General features: G+C 40.1%; 1 protein-coding gene across 1 annotated transcript in view; it reads left to right on the top strand.

The window, feature by feature from the left end:
- Positions 1-16,711, top strand: part of SORL1 (sortilin related receptor 1) — a 217,857-nt gene that overhangs the window by 94,127 nt on the left and 107,019 nt on the right. The window contains exons 12-13 of the mRNA XM_043991946.1: positions 4,422-4,510; positions 14,852-15,030. Coding sequence (XP_043847881.1) covers positions 4,422-4,510; positions 14,852-15,030 — 268 coding nt within the window. The remainder of the gene's footprint in view (positions 1-4,421; positions 4,511-14,851; positions 15,031-16,711) is intronic.

Raw genomic sequence — 16,711 nt, 5'->3', positions numbered from 1 at the left:
AGAGTGCAGCAGGGGGAGTAATATCCAGTGATTCTAAAAAGGTAGGTAAGTGCCAGGCTGTGTAGGGCTTCTTTTTTTTTTCCAGGGCAGCGACTTGCCCAGGGTCACACAGACAGTAAGTGTCAAGTGTTTGAGGTCAGATTTGAACTCAGGTCCTCCTGAATCCAGGGCCAGTGCTTTATTCACTGCGCCACCTAGCTGCCCCTATTTAGGGCTTTAAAAGCAAAACAGAGGAGTATATCTTTTGTCCAAGAATTGATAGGAAGCTCCTGGGGTTGGTTGAGCAGATCTTCCCTTAATGCAAATTACTTTGGCAATAGTGTGTGGGATAGACTGCAGTGGTGATAGATTTAAGGCAGGGAGACCATTTAGGGCATTGTTGAAATAATCAGCCAGAGGTGATGAGGATCTGAACTAAAGTGATAGCTCTGTGACTAAGGGAAGGAATTAGATGTGAGAGAAGATATGAAGATAGAATTGGTGAAATCTGCCAACTTGTTTGTGGAGTGAATGAGTGAGGCGGGGTCCATGCTGAGGTTATGAACCTTGGACATTGGAAGGATCATTTTTTTTTTAAAGAAATAAGATGGTTTGGAAATGGGGAGAATTTTTGGGAAAAGTTAATGAGATCATTTTAAAGAACATGTTCAGTATAAGATTTGTCTGGGAAGTTCAATTTGAAAACTTCAGTAGGCCCAATAGGTGATATAGGACTGAAGCTCATGAGAGAGACTGGGACTGGATATATATAGATGTGGGAGTCATCAGCATAGAGATGGTAGTTAAATATATGAGAGGTGATGAGATTACTTAAAGAGGGACCAGAGGGGGAGAAAAGAAGAGGGCCTAGAGCAGAACCATGGGGAACATACACAGCTAGGAATCATGATAGGGATGTGAAAGAGGGCCAGACACAGAATTAGGAGAGGAGACCTGATTCTGCTACTTTCTAGTTATGTGATCTTTGCCAAATTACTTAACCTTTAAGAACTTCAGTGACTTCATCTACAAAATGGGAATAAATGTACTTGCACTTCCTATGTCATAGGTTTTATGTGGGGAAAGCACTTTCCAAACCTCATAGTGCTTTATAAATGGGAGATTATTATTATTATTACTACTACTACTACTACTACTACTACTACTACTACTACTACTACTACTACTACTACTACTACTACTACTACTTGGTTCTTTCATTCATTTTGGTACACAAAATTTCAGATGGTTATACATATATATGTATGAGGCAAAAAGGAAGAGAGAACAGAATAGAAATATGATGCCCAGATGGATATTACCTCACCCTTTCTTTTTTGGGGTGTTACTTATATTGTTCCTACTTTAGGGGCTTCTTAGCAGAAAATCTAGGTGGTCCCACTGTCCTCTTCATCCTTTTCTCCTCACTCTCTAAGGCTCTTTTTTTGTTTGTTTTTGTTTTGCGGGGCAATGAGGGTTAATTGACTTGCCCAGGGTCACACAGCTAATAAGTGGCAAGTGTCTGAGGCTGGATTTGAACTCAGGTCCTCCTGAATCCAAGGCTGGTGCTTTATCCACTGCCCCACCTAGTTGCCCCAGGCTCTTTTTACTTTATAAATTCCTTACCTCTTTTCTCTTCTCCCCTTCTTCCCTTCCCAGGTCTGTGGTCTTTGCCTTACCATAAGGTTTATTCAATTTAATCAAACATTAACTAATGCCTAAAGACAGAAATGAAATGGGCCCTGTTCTCAGAGAGGTCACGTTTTACTGAGGTTTGCAGAGTATACCCATCCTGTGTGACTCGTTTGTCCTTGCATAAATGGTAACTTAAATGCAATGGTGAGAAAAAGTGAGATGGGGGAGAAATATGAGGGAAAACATGGTTGAGGAAGAAGGAATAATGGGAGAAACCATTATCTAAAAGAGAAACATTATCTAAAATCCTATATGTTGCTATATCATGAACACTTTCTTAAAGAAAGTATTCAGTGGGTGCTGAATATGGCAAGCACCAAATAATAAAGAATGATGTTGGTTCTATTTTAGTAGACAGGAAAAGGATTGTTACTGATGTTGGTTATCCACAAATTAGCAACTTGTATGTAGTCAGACTGTTGATTTTTTAGAGCTGATAACAGGATTAGTAAAAAATAAAAATACTAATTAGAAAAGTATGTGACATATAATTAAAACAATTGAACCCTGAACCGTTTAAACAAATAATTGGTAATCAAAAATGGAAAATGGACAACAAATGACATTGAAAATGGCTATAATAATTTTATCTTCAAGTTTAACTAATGTAAATCAATTACCACCATAAGAAGACTAAAATATCTCAGTAAGTGCCTTAGTTGGCAAATATTTGACTGACTTGTCAGATGGAGATAGATAGCTATTGAAGACAATTCTTGGGTTAGAATATAAACTGGCTTGCAAAATCTTATGAAGAAAGGTGATAAATGATTATGAGAAATATCTCATAAAGAAGAGAGGAGCAGTGGAGGGTAAAACCAGTTTAAAGAAAACTTGGCAGGATATCTAACAAAGTCATTTTGAGGGCAGTTGTGGATGAAAATGAAAGGACAACTGCAAACAGAAGAAAGATGAAAAAGATTAGCAAAAGTCCTGGCAAACTTCTCCATTAAGGACAGTGAAACCATCACACTTGATTCCAACATCACAGTTCCAGATGGGCTTATCGAGGAAGTAAAAATTGCACTAATGAGAACAAATATAAGAAGAGAAGGCAGATTGAAGCAAGTATTCCCAGAGGAAATCTGTGCTGGCAGTGGCACAATTGCAAGGGCATTGGGGGTCCAATAAATAAGGTATTTGAAGAAGGGAGAAATACCAAAGGAATAAAAAATACTGGGATTTATTAGTATCAATAAAAAGAAACTGAGAAAGCATTGATAACTACTGAGTAGATGTATATGCTTTCTCTGATACCTATACAAAGTCATTATGAGAGTCACTCTACCTGAGTTTAAGAAATCTTTAATAAGGCTATTATTAGGGAACAAGGAAGCTTTCACAAGCAATATTCAAAATGAACCACATTTTACTATTTCACAATTAACTGAAAGATGTAGAGAACATTAGATCTCATTGTGATTGTCCCCTTTCCTGCCAAAAAACAAAAAAAGAAACAAAAGAAAGTCATTGATTTGGTAGAACAAAATGTTGCCTTGCAGGTTCTTTTATTACACATCCCTTTTCCATACAACAAGATCATGGAGATTCCTTGAATTAAATGACATAAACAACCCTGTCCAGGGCCCTCTGATTGTAAACATCAGGTGAGGTATGCCATAGGGAGAGGTATGCTTACCTCAGTAAGGAAGGTGATCCAGTGGAGGGTCCAGAATGAAAAGGAATTCTCTGGATGGTGAGGTCCTCCAGGTGATATAAATAATATTGTGCTTATTGCATTGAGACTTAGAACATTGCAGAGCCTACTGGAAGAGTTGTATAATCACTCAGAGCTAGGCCTGGCATCCCACAAGAAAAACTAAATACATAAAATCAAGTTACCAAGCCAGGCACTGCCCTGAGTCTTGGGATGCAAATAAAGGCAAAAAAACAAACAAACAAACAAACCAGCTCAGTTCCTGCTTTCAAGGAATTCATAATCCACTTGGGGAGACAACGTGTAAATAGCTATGTCTGAACAAGAGAACCAGAGAAATGCACAGGGTAAATTAATCTCTGAGAAAAGGCATTAAGATTTAGGAGGACTGAGAAAGTCTTTTGTTGAAGGTAAAGGAAGCCTGGAAATGGAGGAGGCTAAGATGAGGAAAAAGAATGCTCCAGGCATGGGCACAACTGGTGAAAAGGCCTGGAGTTGGGTAGTGAGATGTCTTAAGGGATGAACAGTAAGGAAGCCCGCTCTGTTGAATCATACAGTATGTGTCCTTATTTTTCACACAAGGAAATAGAGGGCCAAATAACTTTATTGACCTGCCCAGTATCACATAGCTTAGGAGCAATGTCAACTGAAGTTCTTCAGGCCCTCTTTCAGATGAGTTGTTGCTTAGAACCTTATATAGAGATTCTGAATTTCAGAGCTAAGTTTGTGTAGTGGAAGGAGATCTGAGCTAAGAGGGAGAAGACCTGGGTTCTAGATTTGCTGCTTATTAGTTGTGACTTTGGCAAGTCACAAAATGGTCTACACCTCACTTTTTTCATCTGTAAAAAGCAGGGCTAACAATATCTTCCCTGCTTATTTCACATGGTGGTTGGGAGAATCAAATGACACCCATGTGATAGTGCATATGACCATTCATTTGACATAATTGCTTATTTGGTACACTATGTCTTGTAAACTGAAGGGTTTTTGTTGTTTTTTTGTTACCTTGAATCTAGTGGTTGTTTGAAAAACCCAATATTCTTAGCCTTCTACTGACAGAATGGAGTGACCTGTTGATTTTTCTTCTCAGGCCCTTTCTGGACCTCATTACTATACGTGGGGTGATCATGGAGGCATTCTGATGGCCATTGCTCAGGGGATGGAAACCAATCAGCTGAAGTAAGTTAATTTTTTTCTTTTGTGTCATTGAATCATTTTTTAGAAGTTCAAATTCATGAGCATCAATGGAGAAGACAACCCCTCCCCCCGACCCCACCCCCCCCCCCAGTTCAAGGCTGTAGCCTGACATCTAATGCTGACTGTGTGCATTGTGATGGGTCACTTAAGCGTACTTTTCTTCCATTCTCCAGTCTGTGAAATGGGGATGATTCCGCTCTATTTCCTTCACAGTGTTATTTTGAGGGCTAGATGAGATCATGGATATGATTTTTTTTTCTTTTTTGATGGTGGAGGAGATGGTTGTACTTTTGGTAGTATTGGACTTCAGTAGGACACTCCCAGTGTCTACCTATATAGATCATTAACTTGTCTGTGTGAGAGAGTTTGCCTGTTGAACTGAGATTAAGTGACTTACCCAGGGTCACACAGCTAGCATATGTCAGAGACAGAACTTAAACCCAGGTTTTCTTGACTCAGAGGGTGACTCTCTATACTCTCCATGGGTATGATGCTCTTTTGAAAATAAAAAAGCACATTAACAATTACTCTTAATAAATTTTCATTATTAAATATGGATAATTTATCCCCTCTTGCTCACACATGCACACATGGACATAATAATGTGCAGTGTTTGAATGGATGAAAAAAGTTTTGAGGAACAGACGTTTCCTTTTTCTCATAGAATTTCTTTCTTTCTTTCTTTTTTGGAGGCAAGTGGGATTCAGTGACTTGTCCAGGGTCACAGTTAATTGTCTGAGGCTGAATTTGAACTCAGGTCCTCCTGACTTCAGGGCTGGTGCTCTATCCACTGTGCCTCCTAGCTGCCTCTTATCATAGAATTTCTGATCTAAATTTTCTATTTCTATCACTAATAAAGAAACTGTGGACCAGAGGGGGAAATGACTTGTTTAAGGTCATACAGCTTAGCAGAAGAATCAGGATTAAAACCCAGGTCTCCTATCCAGTACCTCTTTCCCAGACAGAATCAGGAAGAGAGCTAAAAAAGTGTCCAGACCCTCATAACCCCCAACTTCTTCTGCATAATATCCTGATCCTGATCTGTTCAGTCAGAGCAGTCTGACCTCCATGCTTCTGTCTTCCATTGAATGGATGACTAGAATGAACAGTAAGGTCATCTGGTTTAAGAAAATAAAACAGCCTTTCTCTTCTTTTGCTCCTTCTAGAAGAATGGCCAATAGCAAAGAGAGAAGTGGGAGATTTATTTCTTTAAAAGGCAGCTGAGATTGCAGCATTTATTTGACTTTCCCTCCTATGGTTGGTGCGGTGGCTGAGGATCGAAGCAGGCGTAGATCACAGAATGCAGTGGCAGAGATAGGCAAGGGTCTGCAGCTCTCCTTCCAGTCCTGGCTTCTTCTCCCTTTGGTGCTAGGGAATAGTGTTCTTTGGAGCTCTCTGCCTCTGTATCATGAAGAGAATTGATTGGGATAAGAGGCAACATGGTGTTATGGAAAGAGCCCTGGTCTGCGAGGAGGCAGAGCCCATTTCTAATCTCAGTTCTGCCCCAAAGTCACTGGGATCTTGGGCCCTTCTCTGGGTTTCCTCATTGAGAAGAGGAAGGGGTTGGACTAAATGATCATAGAATCAGAGATTTAGAGCTGGAAGGGGCTTTGAAGGCAGCTAGATGGTGCAGAGTACTGAGCTTGGAGTCAGGAAGACCCGAATTCAAATCTGGCTTCAGACACTTAACTAACTCTGTGGTTCTGGGCAAGTCTTTTGGCTTTTGTCTGCCTCAGTTTCCTCAACTGTAGAATGGAAATAATAATAGCACCCACCTCCTAGAGTTGTGAGGATCAAATAAGGTAATAGTTGTAAAGCTCTTAGCACAATACCTGGCACATGCTAGGCACTTAACAGCCTCCTTCCCTCTCTCCTTCCCTCCCTCCCTCCTTCCTTCCTTCCTTCCTTCCTCCCTTCTTTACTCCTTCCTTCCTTCCTTCTTCCCTTCCTTCTTCCATCCCTTCCTCCCTTCTTTACTCCTTCCTTCCTTCCTCCTTCCCTTCCTCCTTCCATCCCTTCCTCCCTTCTTTCCTTCCTCCCTCCCTCCTTCCTTCCTTCCTTCCTCCCTTCTTTACTCCTTCCTTCCTTCCTTCTTCCCTTCCTCCCTTCTTTACTCCTTCCTTCCTTCTTTCTTCCCTTCCTCCTTCCATCCCTTCCTCCCTTCTTTACTCCTTCCTTCCTTCCTCCTTCCCTTCCTCCTTCCATCCCTTCCTCCCTTCTTTCCTTCCTTCCTCCCTCCTTCCTTTCTTCCTTCTTTCCTTCCTTCCTCCCTACTCTTCCTCCCTCCTTCCTTCCTTCCTTCCTCCCTTCCTCTCTCCTTCTCTTCCTCCCTCCCTCCCTTCCTTCCTTCCTCCCTCCCTTCCTTCTTCCTTTCCTTCCTTCCTTTCTCCCTCCCTCATTTTACATTTAGCACCTGGTACATAGTAGGTGCTTAATAAATGCTTGTGGTTGCCTTTACCAAGAGGTGAGAAAATTGAGGCTCAGGTTGGTTTTGACTGTGCCCAAAGTGAAAGAGGTAGATTTTGAATGCAGGTTCTCTAACTCTACATGGGCATTATCCCTTTGTTTTATGATAATTCTGTTATGGGGTGGTTTCAATATACTTCAAAAATTCATTTTAATCTATCAAATATTTATAAACCACAAACTGTTTGCACAGCAAATGTACATTTATACCTGAATAGCTTATCAGCGACTTAACTCTTTTTACTTAGGTGCGGCGCTATCCTGATTTTTAGATTTATTAAGAAATTACTGCCTTGCAGTCAACCCTCAATTTTCTGCATGAGGTTTATAATAACAATGATGATGGTGATAATGATAATAACAACAGCTCCTGTTTCTAGTGCCTTAAGGTTTGCAGAGTATATTGTTCCCAATTGCCCTGTGAAATAGGTAGCTCAACAATTATTTTTCCACTTTGGAGATGATGAAACCAAGACTCTGAGAGGTTAAATGACCACTTCCTGGTCATGAAGGTAGTGTTTAAGGCGGGATTTGAACATTGATCTTCTGATTTGCAGAGTACTATATTATTCTACCTTGCCTCTTAGTTTTCTTATTTCAACATTTTGTTCCTAAAGTGATTTCTTTCTCTGTCAGTGAATGTAATTCTGGGCTACCTTCACTATCCAATTATCTAAAGAAGGGTGTATGTGTGTTGGGGCGGGGAGGGGTTCCTGAAGTAAGACACCAATAGAGAGAGATTTTTCAAAAACAGAACCCAAACCAATAACCCAACCCATAATTTCCCCCAGATGCAAATATGAATAGCCTTTGGATTATCTGCTGTTTGGGATTATTCAAACCAAATCTCTCTTCTTTTTATTGTGAATTGCTGATGTTTAAACTAAAAAAGAAAATCTATGGTGATATATGTGTGTATGTATATATATGTATTTGTGTATATATTTGTATATATAGATGTATGTGTATATATCTATGTATATGTGAATATGGTTGTATATATGTACACATATAATTATATAGACAGATCAATAATAGCTGTCTTTAAGTATTTGAAGGGCTATTGCCTATCATATGGGAAAAGGGATTAGTGCTTCTATGCTTGGCCTCAGAAAACAGAACAGGGAGCAGTGGGTGCAAAGTACAGACAGGTAGGTTCAGCCTTGATGGTTGAAAGGGAAAACATTACAACGATGTGAACTATTCAAAATTGGAAGGGGCTGCCTCAGAAAGGAAAAGGTTCCCCTTATCTGGAGGTCTTTCAGCAAAGGCTCAGTGATGGCTTTTCAGGAATGCTGTTGGGGAGTAGGCTTCCTTTTGTCAGGTCTGTGTTGGACTAGATGACCCCTGAGGTCTCTTTCAGTGCTAAGATTCTGTGTTTCCAAATCAAGTGCTTTTTCTGCAATAACCTAGAGCTATACTGAAATCCCCAAAGATGCCCTGGCCTCTGTCTCCAAAGGCAGACCAGGCCCTGATAAGCGTGCATTTTGGAGTGTCTTCAGGCTTCAGTCAAAAAAGGAAGCTCCTTTAGTCTCTGTAAAGTTTTGAGTTGAGCAGGACGCGCCAGGCATGGCTGTCCTGTATAGAGTAAGGGGAGGTACCTGGACCACAAGTTCAACTTCTGACCCATGTCCACTTAGCCAGTGGTCTGCTTTTATGTGCTAGGACCCTCACAGGAGGTGCTGGGAATATACCCTAAAAAAACCCTCCCCATCTTTTTGGAAGATGGAATTTTTTTTTTGGCTAGTCAGAACTATCATTATTATAGCTTTATGCTGAAGGCAGACTCTATGAGAAGAAATGGAAATTATTCTCATCTCTTACGATCAGGCTGGCAAATCAAATTTTGACCTGTGAATCATCAGTTGTGATCATTTCTTTTTATATTCTGCTTCCTGCCTCCTGTCCCCAAGAACCGTGCTTGTGGACATAACACAGGGTGCTAATTAAGCTTCAGCCACATCTCCAGTCAGCTATTTGAAATGAAAGAGGAAATGAATCATCAGTATAGGATTCATTATTTTTTTTGCTCAAAGACATTAAAATGAAAAGTACCAGTTGTTTCATTCACTACCTGGTCTCAATTCCAATGACTAATAATAAGAAAAGGTTATAGACTGAATGAGGCATTGAGACAATTGATCAAATTCAAAAAGCAAATCAAAATAACCTCAGGTTATTCTTGTATGTATGTTAGAAACAGAGAATGCCTTAAATGTTCATTTTAATCAATAAGTCTGTCTTTATTATCTATCAAGTCTTTGACCAGAGATACTATGATTGGGATACTGAAGACCCCAGATATCTTGCTGTTCTCATATAATGGAAGCCAGGGCAGGGGCACCAATATAAGACAGGAAATAAACCTGAGGACTCAAGTCACTTCTTCCCAACCATGAGGTAGCCTTCTGGCAGAAGCTAAGTACTGGAGATAGAAAAACAGAAGAGTTTCTAGCCTCTGGCCCTGAGAGTTGGCCAGTTTATGGATAAATCTGTTAGGAAAACATGCTTCTAGTAGTTTAGGGAACAGATTCTCTTCCAACAGAGAGGGCTGGAAAATTTAACAAAAGAAAATGGTTCACAAAGGAGAAGGTGACCTTAAAAACGAAATTCTGATAATGCAGTTTTTCTAGCTAACCCCAATGAAGAAGGGAACAGATGGGAGATTTTCAGGAACACTAGGTAGATGATTATTTCTCAGTTACACACAGGGGCTTCTTGTTCTTGTTTGGACTGAATGATCTCTGAAATTCCTTCTTATTCTGAGCTTTGGTGATGTCTTTCCGGTTTGTTGTTTTCTGTTCCTTGGGAATTCAAATCAGGAGGTAGAAAGAGCTGCTGTAGGTCTTGGTGACAAAAAACCAACACCACCAAAAGACTTAAGTGATGATGAATTTGTATCATGAAGTCAGCAAGCATAAGAAGATGACTCCTTCTAAGCCCTTTCCTAGTCTTTCGATTTTTTTGTCAAAAGTTATGGGATTGGGGGCAGCTAGGTGGCACAGTTGATAGAGCACCAGCCCTGGATTCAGGAGAACCTGAGTTCAAATCCGACCTCAGACACAACACTTACCAGCTGTGTAACCCTGGGCAAGTCACTTAACCCTCATTGCCCAGCAAAAAAAGTTAGGGATTCTTATAGAACTAGGTGAAGCCCACCTGTTTGAGGCTTCAGTCCCCTTTCTTTCTTTTTTTGTTTTTTTTTTTGTGGGATTTGGTCTCCTTTCAGCCATCCTTGTTTTACCTTTCCTAGGGTCTTATCATTGGATGGTATTATAGAAGTCATTTAGTTCAATTTAAGATCATTCTCTTTGATAGAAAAGTATGGGGGCAGCTGGGTGGTGCAGTGGATAGAGCACTAGCCCTGGATTCAGGAGGACCTGAGTTCAGATCTGGCCTCAGACACTTAACACTTACTAGCTGTGTGACCTTGGGCAAGTCACTTAACCCCAATTGCCTCACTAAAAAAAAAAAAAGAAAGAAAAAAAAAAGTATGAAAAGAACTGAATAAGTTCTCTTTTCTCTAGCATCTCTTAACATTATGCATTCTGCCCCAAGCTGTAGCTTTTCCTTTCCCTTCATTGTTTTCTTGCTCTGAAAATTGTCTTAAAAGTTTCTCTTGTTGTACTTTTGAAAGTGGTATCATAAACCTTAGTTTATTCTGGGTCCATTCATGTTTGGCCCATCCTTCCATTTTGTGTGCACATGCCTTTAAGTGATGAACTTGGTAGGGGAGTCCTCATTACAGTCATATAGTATTGTTTATATTTTTTTGGGGGGGTGTTCATATGAATGGAATTATAAAAGACTTCACAAGTCACCTGGTCCAGCATGTACTTGTTCAGGAAGCCCCTCTACAGTGTCACCAGCAGGTGATGCAGAGGAACAACAACCTCTAAGGATATCCCAGAATCTATCCTCTATTTCAGAGATGCTCCACTATGGTTGTGTCATGGATCCCTTTGACAGTTTGGTTCAGCCTATGGACCCCTTTCCTCAGAATAATGTTGTAAAATACATTGAATAATATGTATAGGAATAGAAAGAAATTATGTTGAAAATGGTTATGAGAATATTAAATGGACATGTTCACAGACCCTAGGTAAGAACCCATGCTTTATGTGAAACCTTTTTGTTGAACAGCTGCTGCTGGGACCACTCTAATTTTTCTTATAAAAACCTCCCAAACTACCTCTCTACAACTTCTGCCCATTGATCCTAACAAAACAAGCTGGTCCTCTTTCTACCTTACAACCTTTCGGATGCTTGAAAATAGTTGTCATGTCCCCCTCTACCCTTCTCCAAACTCAGCAATCCAGGTCTTTTTAACCAAACCTTCTCATGTCAGAATTTTGAAACTCATCATCTTGGCCACCTTCTTCTGAACATTCTCCAGTTTGTTAATATCCCTCCCCAAAATATAGTGCCCAGAGTTGAATATGATATTTCAAATGTGGTCTGAAAAGGGCAGAGTAAAACGAGACTATCATCCCCTTTGTCAGGGGGTGTTGTGCTTTTCTTAATGCAACCTTAGATTATATTCACTACCATATTTTACTTCTGACTCCTATTGAACTTACAGTCTACTAAAACCCTAGGTCTTTTTTACATGTATGGTTGTATACCATGTCTCACACTGCTCCATACTTGGGAGGTTGAAATTTCTTGAACACATGCATAAGACTTTAACTTCATTAAGAATAACTTTAAGGGGCAGCTAGGTGGCGCAATGGATAGAGCACCGGCCCTGGAGTCAGGAGGACCTGAGTTCAAATCTGGCCTCAGACACTTAACACTTACTAGCTGTGTGACCCTGGGCAAGTCACTTAACCCCAATTGCCTCACCAAAAAAAAAAAAAAAAAAGACTAACTTTAATACTCATCATTCTGGCCTATTGGGGTCTTTTGTGTCTGACTGTGTTGTTCAATATAAAATATTGCCCCCTTTTCCCTTCTTCATTGGAGGTTGCTAGAAAAATTGCATTATCAATTTCTTTCTTTCTTCCTTCCTTCCTTTCTTTCTTTTGAGGCAATTGGGGTTAAGTGACTTGACCAGGGTCACACAGCTAGTAAGTGCCAAGTGTTTAAGGCTTGATTTGAACTCAGGTCCTCCTGAATCCAGGGCTGGTGCTTTATCCACTACACCACCTAGCTGCCCCTGTCAATTTCATTTTTAAGGAAATCTTATCCTTTGTGAACCATTTTCCTTTGTTAAATTTTCCAGCCCTCTCTGTTGAAAGCATGTTTTCCTAAAGGATTTATCACTGAACTAACCAAATCTCAGGGCCAGAGGCTAGAGCCTCTTTTATATCCCCAGCATGTAGTGATGCCCTACACATAGTAGGTGCTTCTTAGATATTTTCTAGACTGTATTGATGCAGTGTAAAGAGCATTGCCTCTGGAGTCAGAGGAGCTGACACCTCTGCTTTTTATGACTGGTATGACCTTGGACAAGTAATTTTTATTTGGGCCTTAGTTGCTTCATCTGTAAAATGGGAGTGTTGGGCTAGGTGGCTCCCTTCAGCTCTATATCTGTGATCCCAAAGTTTAGGATTTATATTTGACTGGGTTTGATTTCTCAGGAATTCTGTCTGAACCTCTTCTGCTGCTCAGTCTAAGGTGATGTGGCCATGTTTTCCCAGGGTTCTCTTAGCTTCCATTTCATTAATCTGTTCCTACTGTTGGTCTGACTTGACAACAGCTCTAGTTTCCATTTATGTTAAGGTTTGCGAAGCCTTTATTACTTCATTTACCATCTGTAGTTGTTGTATCCCCCCCCCCTTTTTAAAGAGAAATTCTGGAAAATAGTTTTCTTTTAAATGAGCAGTTTTGTTTGCAACAACAGGCCTGTGCTTGACCGTGTATTTGCTCGTTAGCCTCATTAACACGTTATTGGTTGGACCTTTCTGGAACCTCCTGGGAAATGAAATGATTCGTCTCTTGAGGTTAGCTAGAGTTGGAGGAACTTATAAATAGAAATAATTAGGCAACGTGCAAAAGACTGGATTTCTAGCTTGATCACAAAGCAGACAGACACTGCTCATCATTTCTGCCGAGCAAGACAACTTCATTGGATTTGTATGTGCGTGAGTGCCTATTAATCCTTTACAAAAACCACAGGCAAGGAAGGGGATTGAAAAGGTCAGCTCATCCCCTCCTCCATTTTAAGCCATCCCAGATGAAGATTTCTCCTGTCATTAAGACCTTGAAGGAAGGCATTTCTTCGGCTTCTTTCTACCATTGCTAATGATCCTCAACCTTATTGTGTTCTTTAGGATAAAGCTAAATCCTTCCCACTGTGGGGTGCTATATGTGGATAAAAATCAGAGTACAATAGAAAGTACTGTTTCATGTGAATCTGAAACGATTTAATTTCAGCATATATATAATATATAATTTTTAAATTGTACACAAATATATAAAATATAATTTATACTACATAATTTATTAACATATTAAATGTAATTTATACTATATAATTTATTAGTACATCAAATATAATTTTTCATATATAATTTATGACTATATAAAATATAATTTATAAATAAATAATATATATTTCTTAAGGTCCTATTGTGGCAGGCCCAGTGAGTGCTCAGTGCTTGAGGGATGCAAAATTATTTTCAGTCAATCAATAAGTACTTATTAAACACCCACTAGGTGTCAAACATCATACTAGGTGCTGGCAATATAGCTGAAACCATTCCTGAACTTAAGGAACTCACATTCTACTCAAGAAGTTAATACTTAAATAAATCTATAAAAACTAAATACAAGAGAATTCCCATGAAGGAGACACCAGTAGCTGGGTCTTACTCATGAGAACCATTGTGCAACCATGTTTCTCATTGTCTTATACATGTGAGCTTGATTTTTCTTGAACCTCAATGAGAGATGTAAGCTTTAATAAGGATTAATATAATAGCGATTATTCCACTATCTGGAGATCTTTATTAGAAACTGCTTGTGATTAGCCAGCATATATTCCTGCTCCCTTTTTCTCCTTCATTGGAGTCATTTGTAAAATTATGTCATCAGAATTTCATTTTACATATTGCCTCCTCTTTTGTGATCTTTTTCCTGGGGATTAGAAAAGGCCCCATATGGCAGGTGGTGTTTGAGCCCAGCTTTGAAGGAAATTAGGAATTCCAGGAGGTGGAGGTGAGCAGTGGAATGCATCCTAGGCATGAGGGGGGTGGGGCTGGAGAGGGCAGGACACAGACTGTATAAAGTCATGGAGTGGAGGTAAGGAATGCTGTGTGTGCATGAGAGTCAGAAGGCCAGTTTGGCTGGACCATGGAGTGTGTGATGGGGAATAATGCATAATAAGCCAGGAAAGGCAGGTTGATGGAACTAGGTTGTTAAAGCTTTAATGCCAAACAAAGGAATTTGTCTTTGGAGCTCACATTCTAGCGCTGGATGAATAAGACCTGGACAGCCATCAGTAGGATACAAGATAAAATGTTATAAGGATCAAAGCTGAGTTTGGTTAATTTGCTTTAAGAAATCTGCAAAGGGAAAGATCATTTTTTACCTGGTATATATGACAGAAGACCTTCTTCTGAAGGACTAAGCCTAAAATCTCAAATACATATGAAAAATGAAAACAGGATGTATTTTGTATGTAATTTGAGATTTAAAAAAATAAAAGATTGTTGGATGTCTCCTAACCCTAGGTCCTTCATAAGCTCAGTAGAGAACTAACCCTCCGGGTAATTTTTCACAAGGACAGAATTTAATATCGTTATAATAAGTAAACAAAACACTGCTTGCCTTCCTGGGCTTGGTTCCCTGCCCTGAGGTTGTTTTGTACAGGGAATTTTAACTGTATGACTTTCCTTGTTTTTGTTTCGGTAGGTACAGTACCAATGAAGGGGAGACCTGGAAAACGTTCAGCTTCTCAGAGAAGCCTGTATTTGTGTATGGGCTTCTCACTGAGCCTGGAGAAAAGAGCACCGTATTCACCATTTTTGGGTCCTACAAAGAGAACGGGCACAGCTGGCTGATCCTGCAGGTTAACACAACAGATGTGCTGGGTAAGTGAATCTCCAGGAGAGTCATCATCTGCTGGCCACCATCTTGGTAATGATTGCTGCTCTGTACAGAACCCTCAGCCAGGCACTCTAGAGAGATGCAGAAGAAGGAAACTGCCCTTACCCTCCCCGGGCTTATTGTTGGATTGGAGAAAGCAGTTACAGGTGTGAAGAACAAAGCAAAATATCAGAACTCTGCAGAAAAAAAAGCCAAATGCAGATCAAGGCCTCCACGGAGAGGTTGCATGGGAATCCCTGGGGTCAATAAAGTGTTCGTTTATGTTAGACCTACATTTCCATCTCCCACCTCCATCTTGGGGTAGCGTAAAGTGCTTTCCAAATAGTGAAAGTAAGTCTAGTGGCACTGTGAACCCTCAGTGCCTTTGAGATCCCCTTCTACACTGCTCAGTGAATTAAGGTGAAGGGAAGTGCTCCTAAATCAGATTGTCTTCCATGAGGTCAGCTTCTATACATGTCTTCAAGATGGGCCAAGTGCATTATGTATATGTTCTCATTTGATCCTTATGTCAGTTCTGAGAGGTAGGTGCTGTTATTACCTCCCATTTTAGAGTGGAGGATACTGAGGCTCAGAAGGGTTACATGAATTGGGGCCACAGAGTTGGAATCAGAGGCTGGGTGCAAGCCTAGGTCTTTCACACTCCACATCCAGTGCACTTTTCTGCCAGACCCCGGGCCAGGTTACTCATCTATAAACACTAGTAATTGCTCCTGTTTACCAGGCACTCTGAGATGACAAAGTGCTTTCTTTACAGAAACCTTGTGGTGCTGTAAAGTGCAAGTAGCAGTATTCCTGTTTTATAGATAAAGGGACTGGGGAGCTACATGACTTGTCATGGTCACATAGCTAGTGAGGACCAGGGTCAGGATTCATCCACAGGTCTCCTGACTGGTCACAGACTCTTTCCATTACACGTTATCAAATGAAGGCTTGGACGATGTATAATTTCTCAGGCTCCTTTTAACCTAGTGTGTTATGGTTATCCAGAGACTCACCAAGGCCAGGCTACTTCACCTTTTTTGTGTGTATGGAACCTTTTGGCAGTCTGATGAAGTTGGTGGACCCTTCAGAATAATGTTAAATGCAAAAATAAAATAATTAAGATTACAAAGGAAATCAATTCTATTGAAATACAGGTGTTTTTTATATATATAAAAATGTATGTATTTTTTAAAAAATTATATTTTCCGGGGCAGCTCTGTGGCACAGTGGATAAAGCACCGGCCTTGGATTCAGGAGGACCTAAGTTTGGATCCGGCCTCAGACACTTGACACTTACTAGCTGTGTGACCCTGGGCAAGTCACTTAACCCTCACTGCCCCACAAAAAAATAAAAAATGTTTTAAATTACATTTTCCTTTGAAATCTTTCCACAGATCCAAGTTTAAGAACCTATATTCTAAGGGAATCAATTGATTGATTGATTAATTAATTTTTTTTGGTGGGGCAATGAGGGTTAAGTGACTTGTCCAGGGTCACACAGCTAGTAAGTATCAAGTGCTTGAGGCCAAATTTGAACTCAGGTACTCCTGAATCCAGGGCCAGTGCTTTATCCACTGCGCCACCTAGCTGCCCCCGATTAATTAATTCTTAAGGAATTCTTAGATTCAGAATATCTCCTTGGGCTTAGATTAACTGGTAGGTTTGTAACTCTTACAGAATAGC

This window comes from Dromiciops gliroides, chromosome 3 (assembly GCF_019393635.1).
Source record: "Dromiciops gliroides isolate mDroGli1 chromosome 3, mDroGli1.pri, whole genome shotgun sequence".
Lineage (NCBI taxonomy): Eukaryota > Metazoa > Chordata > Mammalia > Microbiotheria > Microbiotheriidae > Dromiciops > Dromiciops gliroides.
This window is presented reverse-complemented; position numbering and strand designations above follow the sequence as displayed.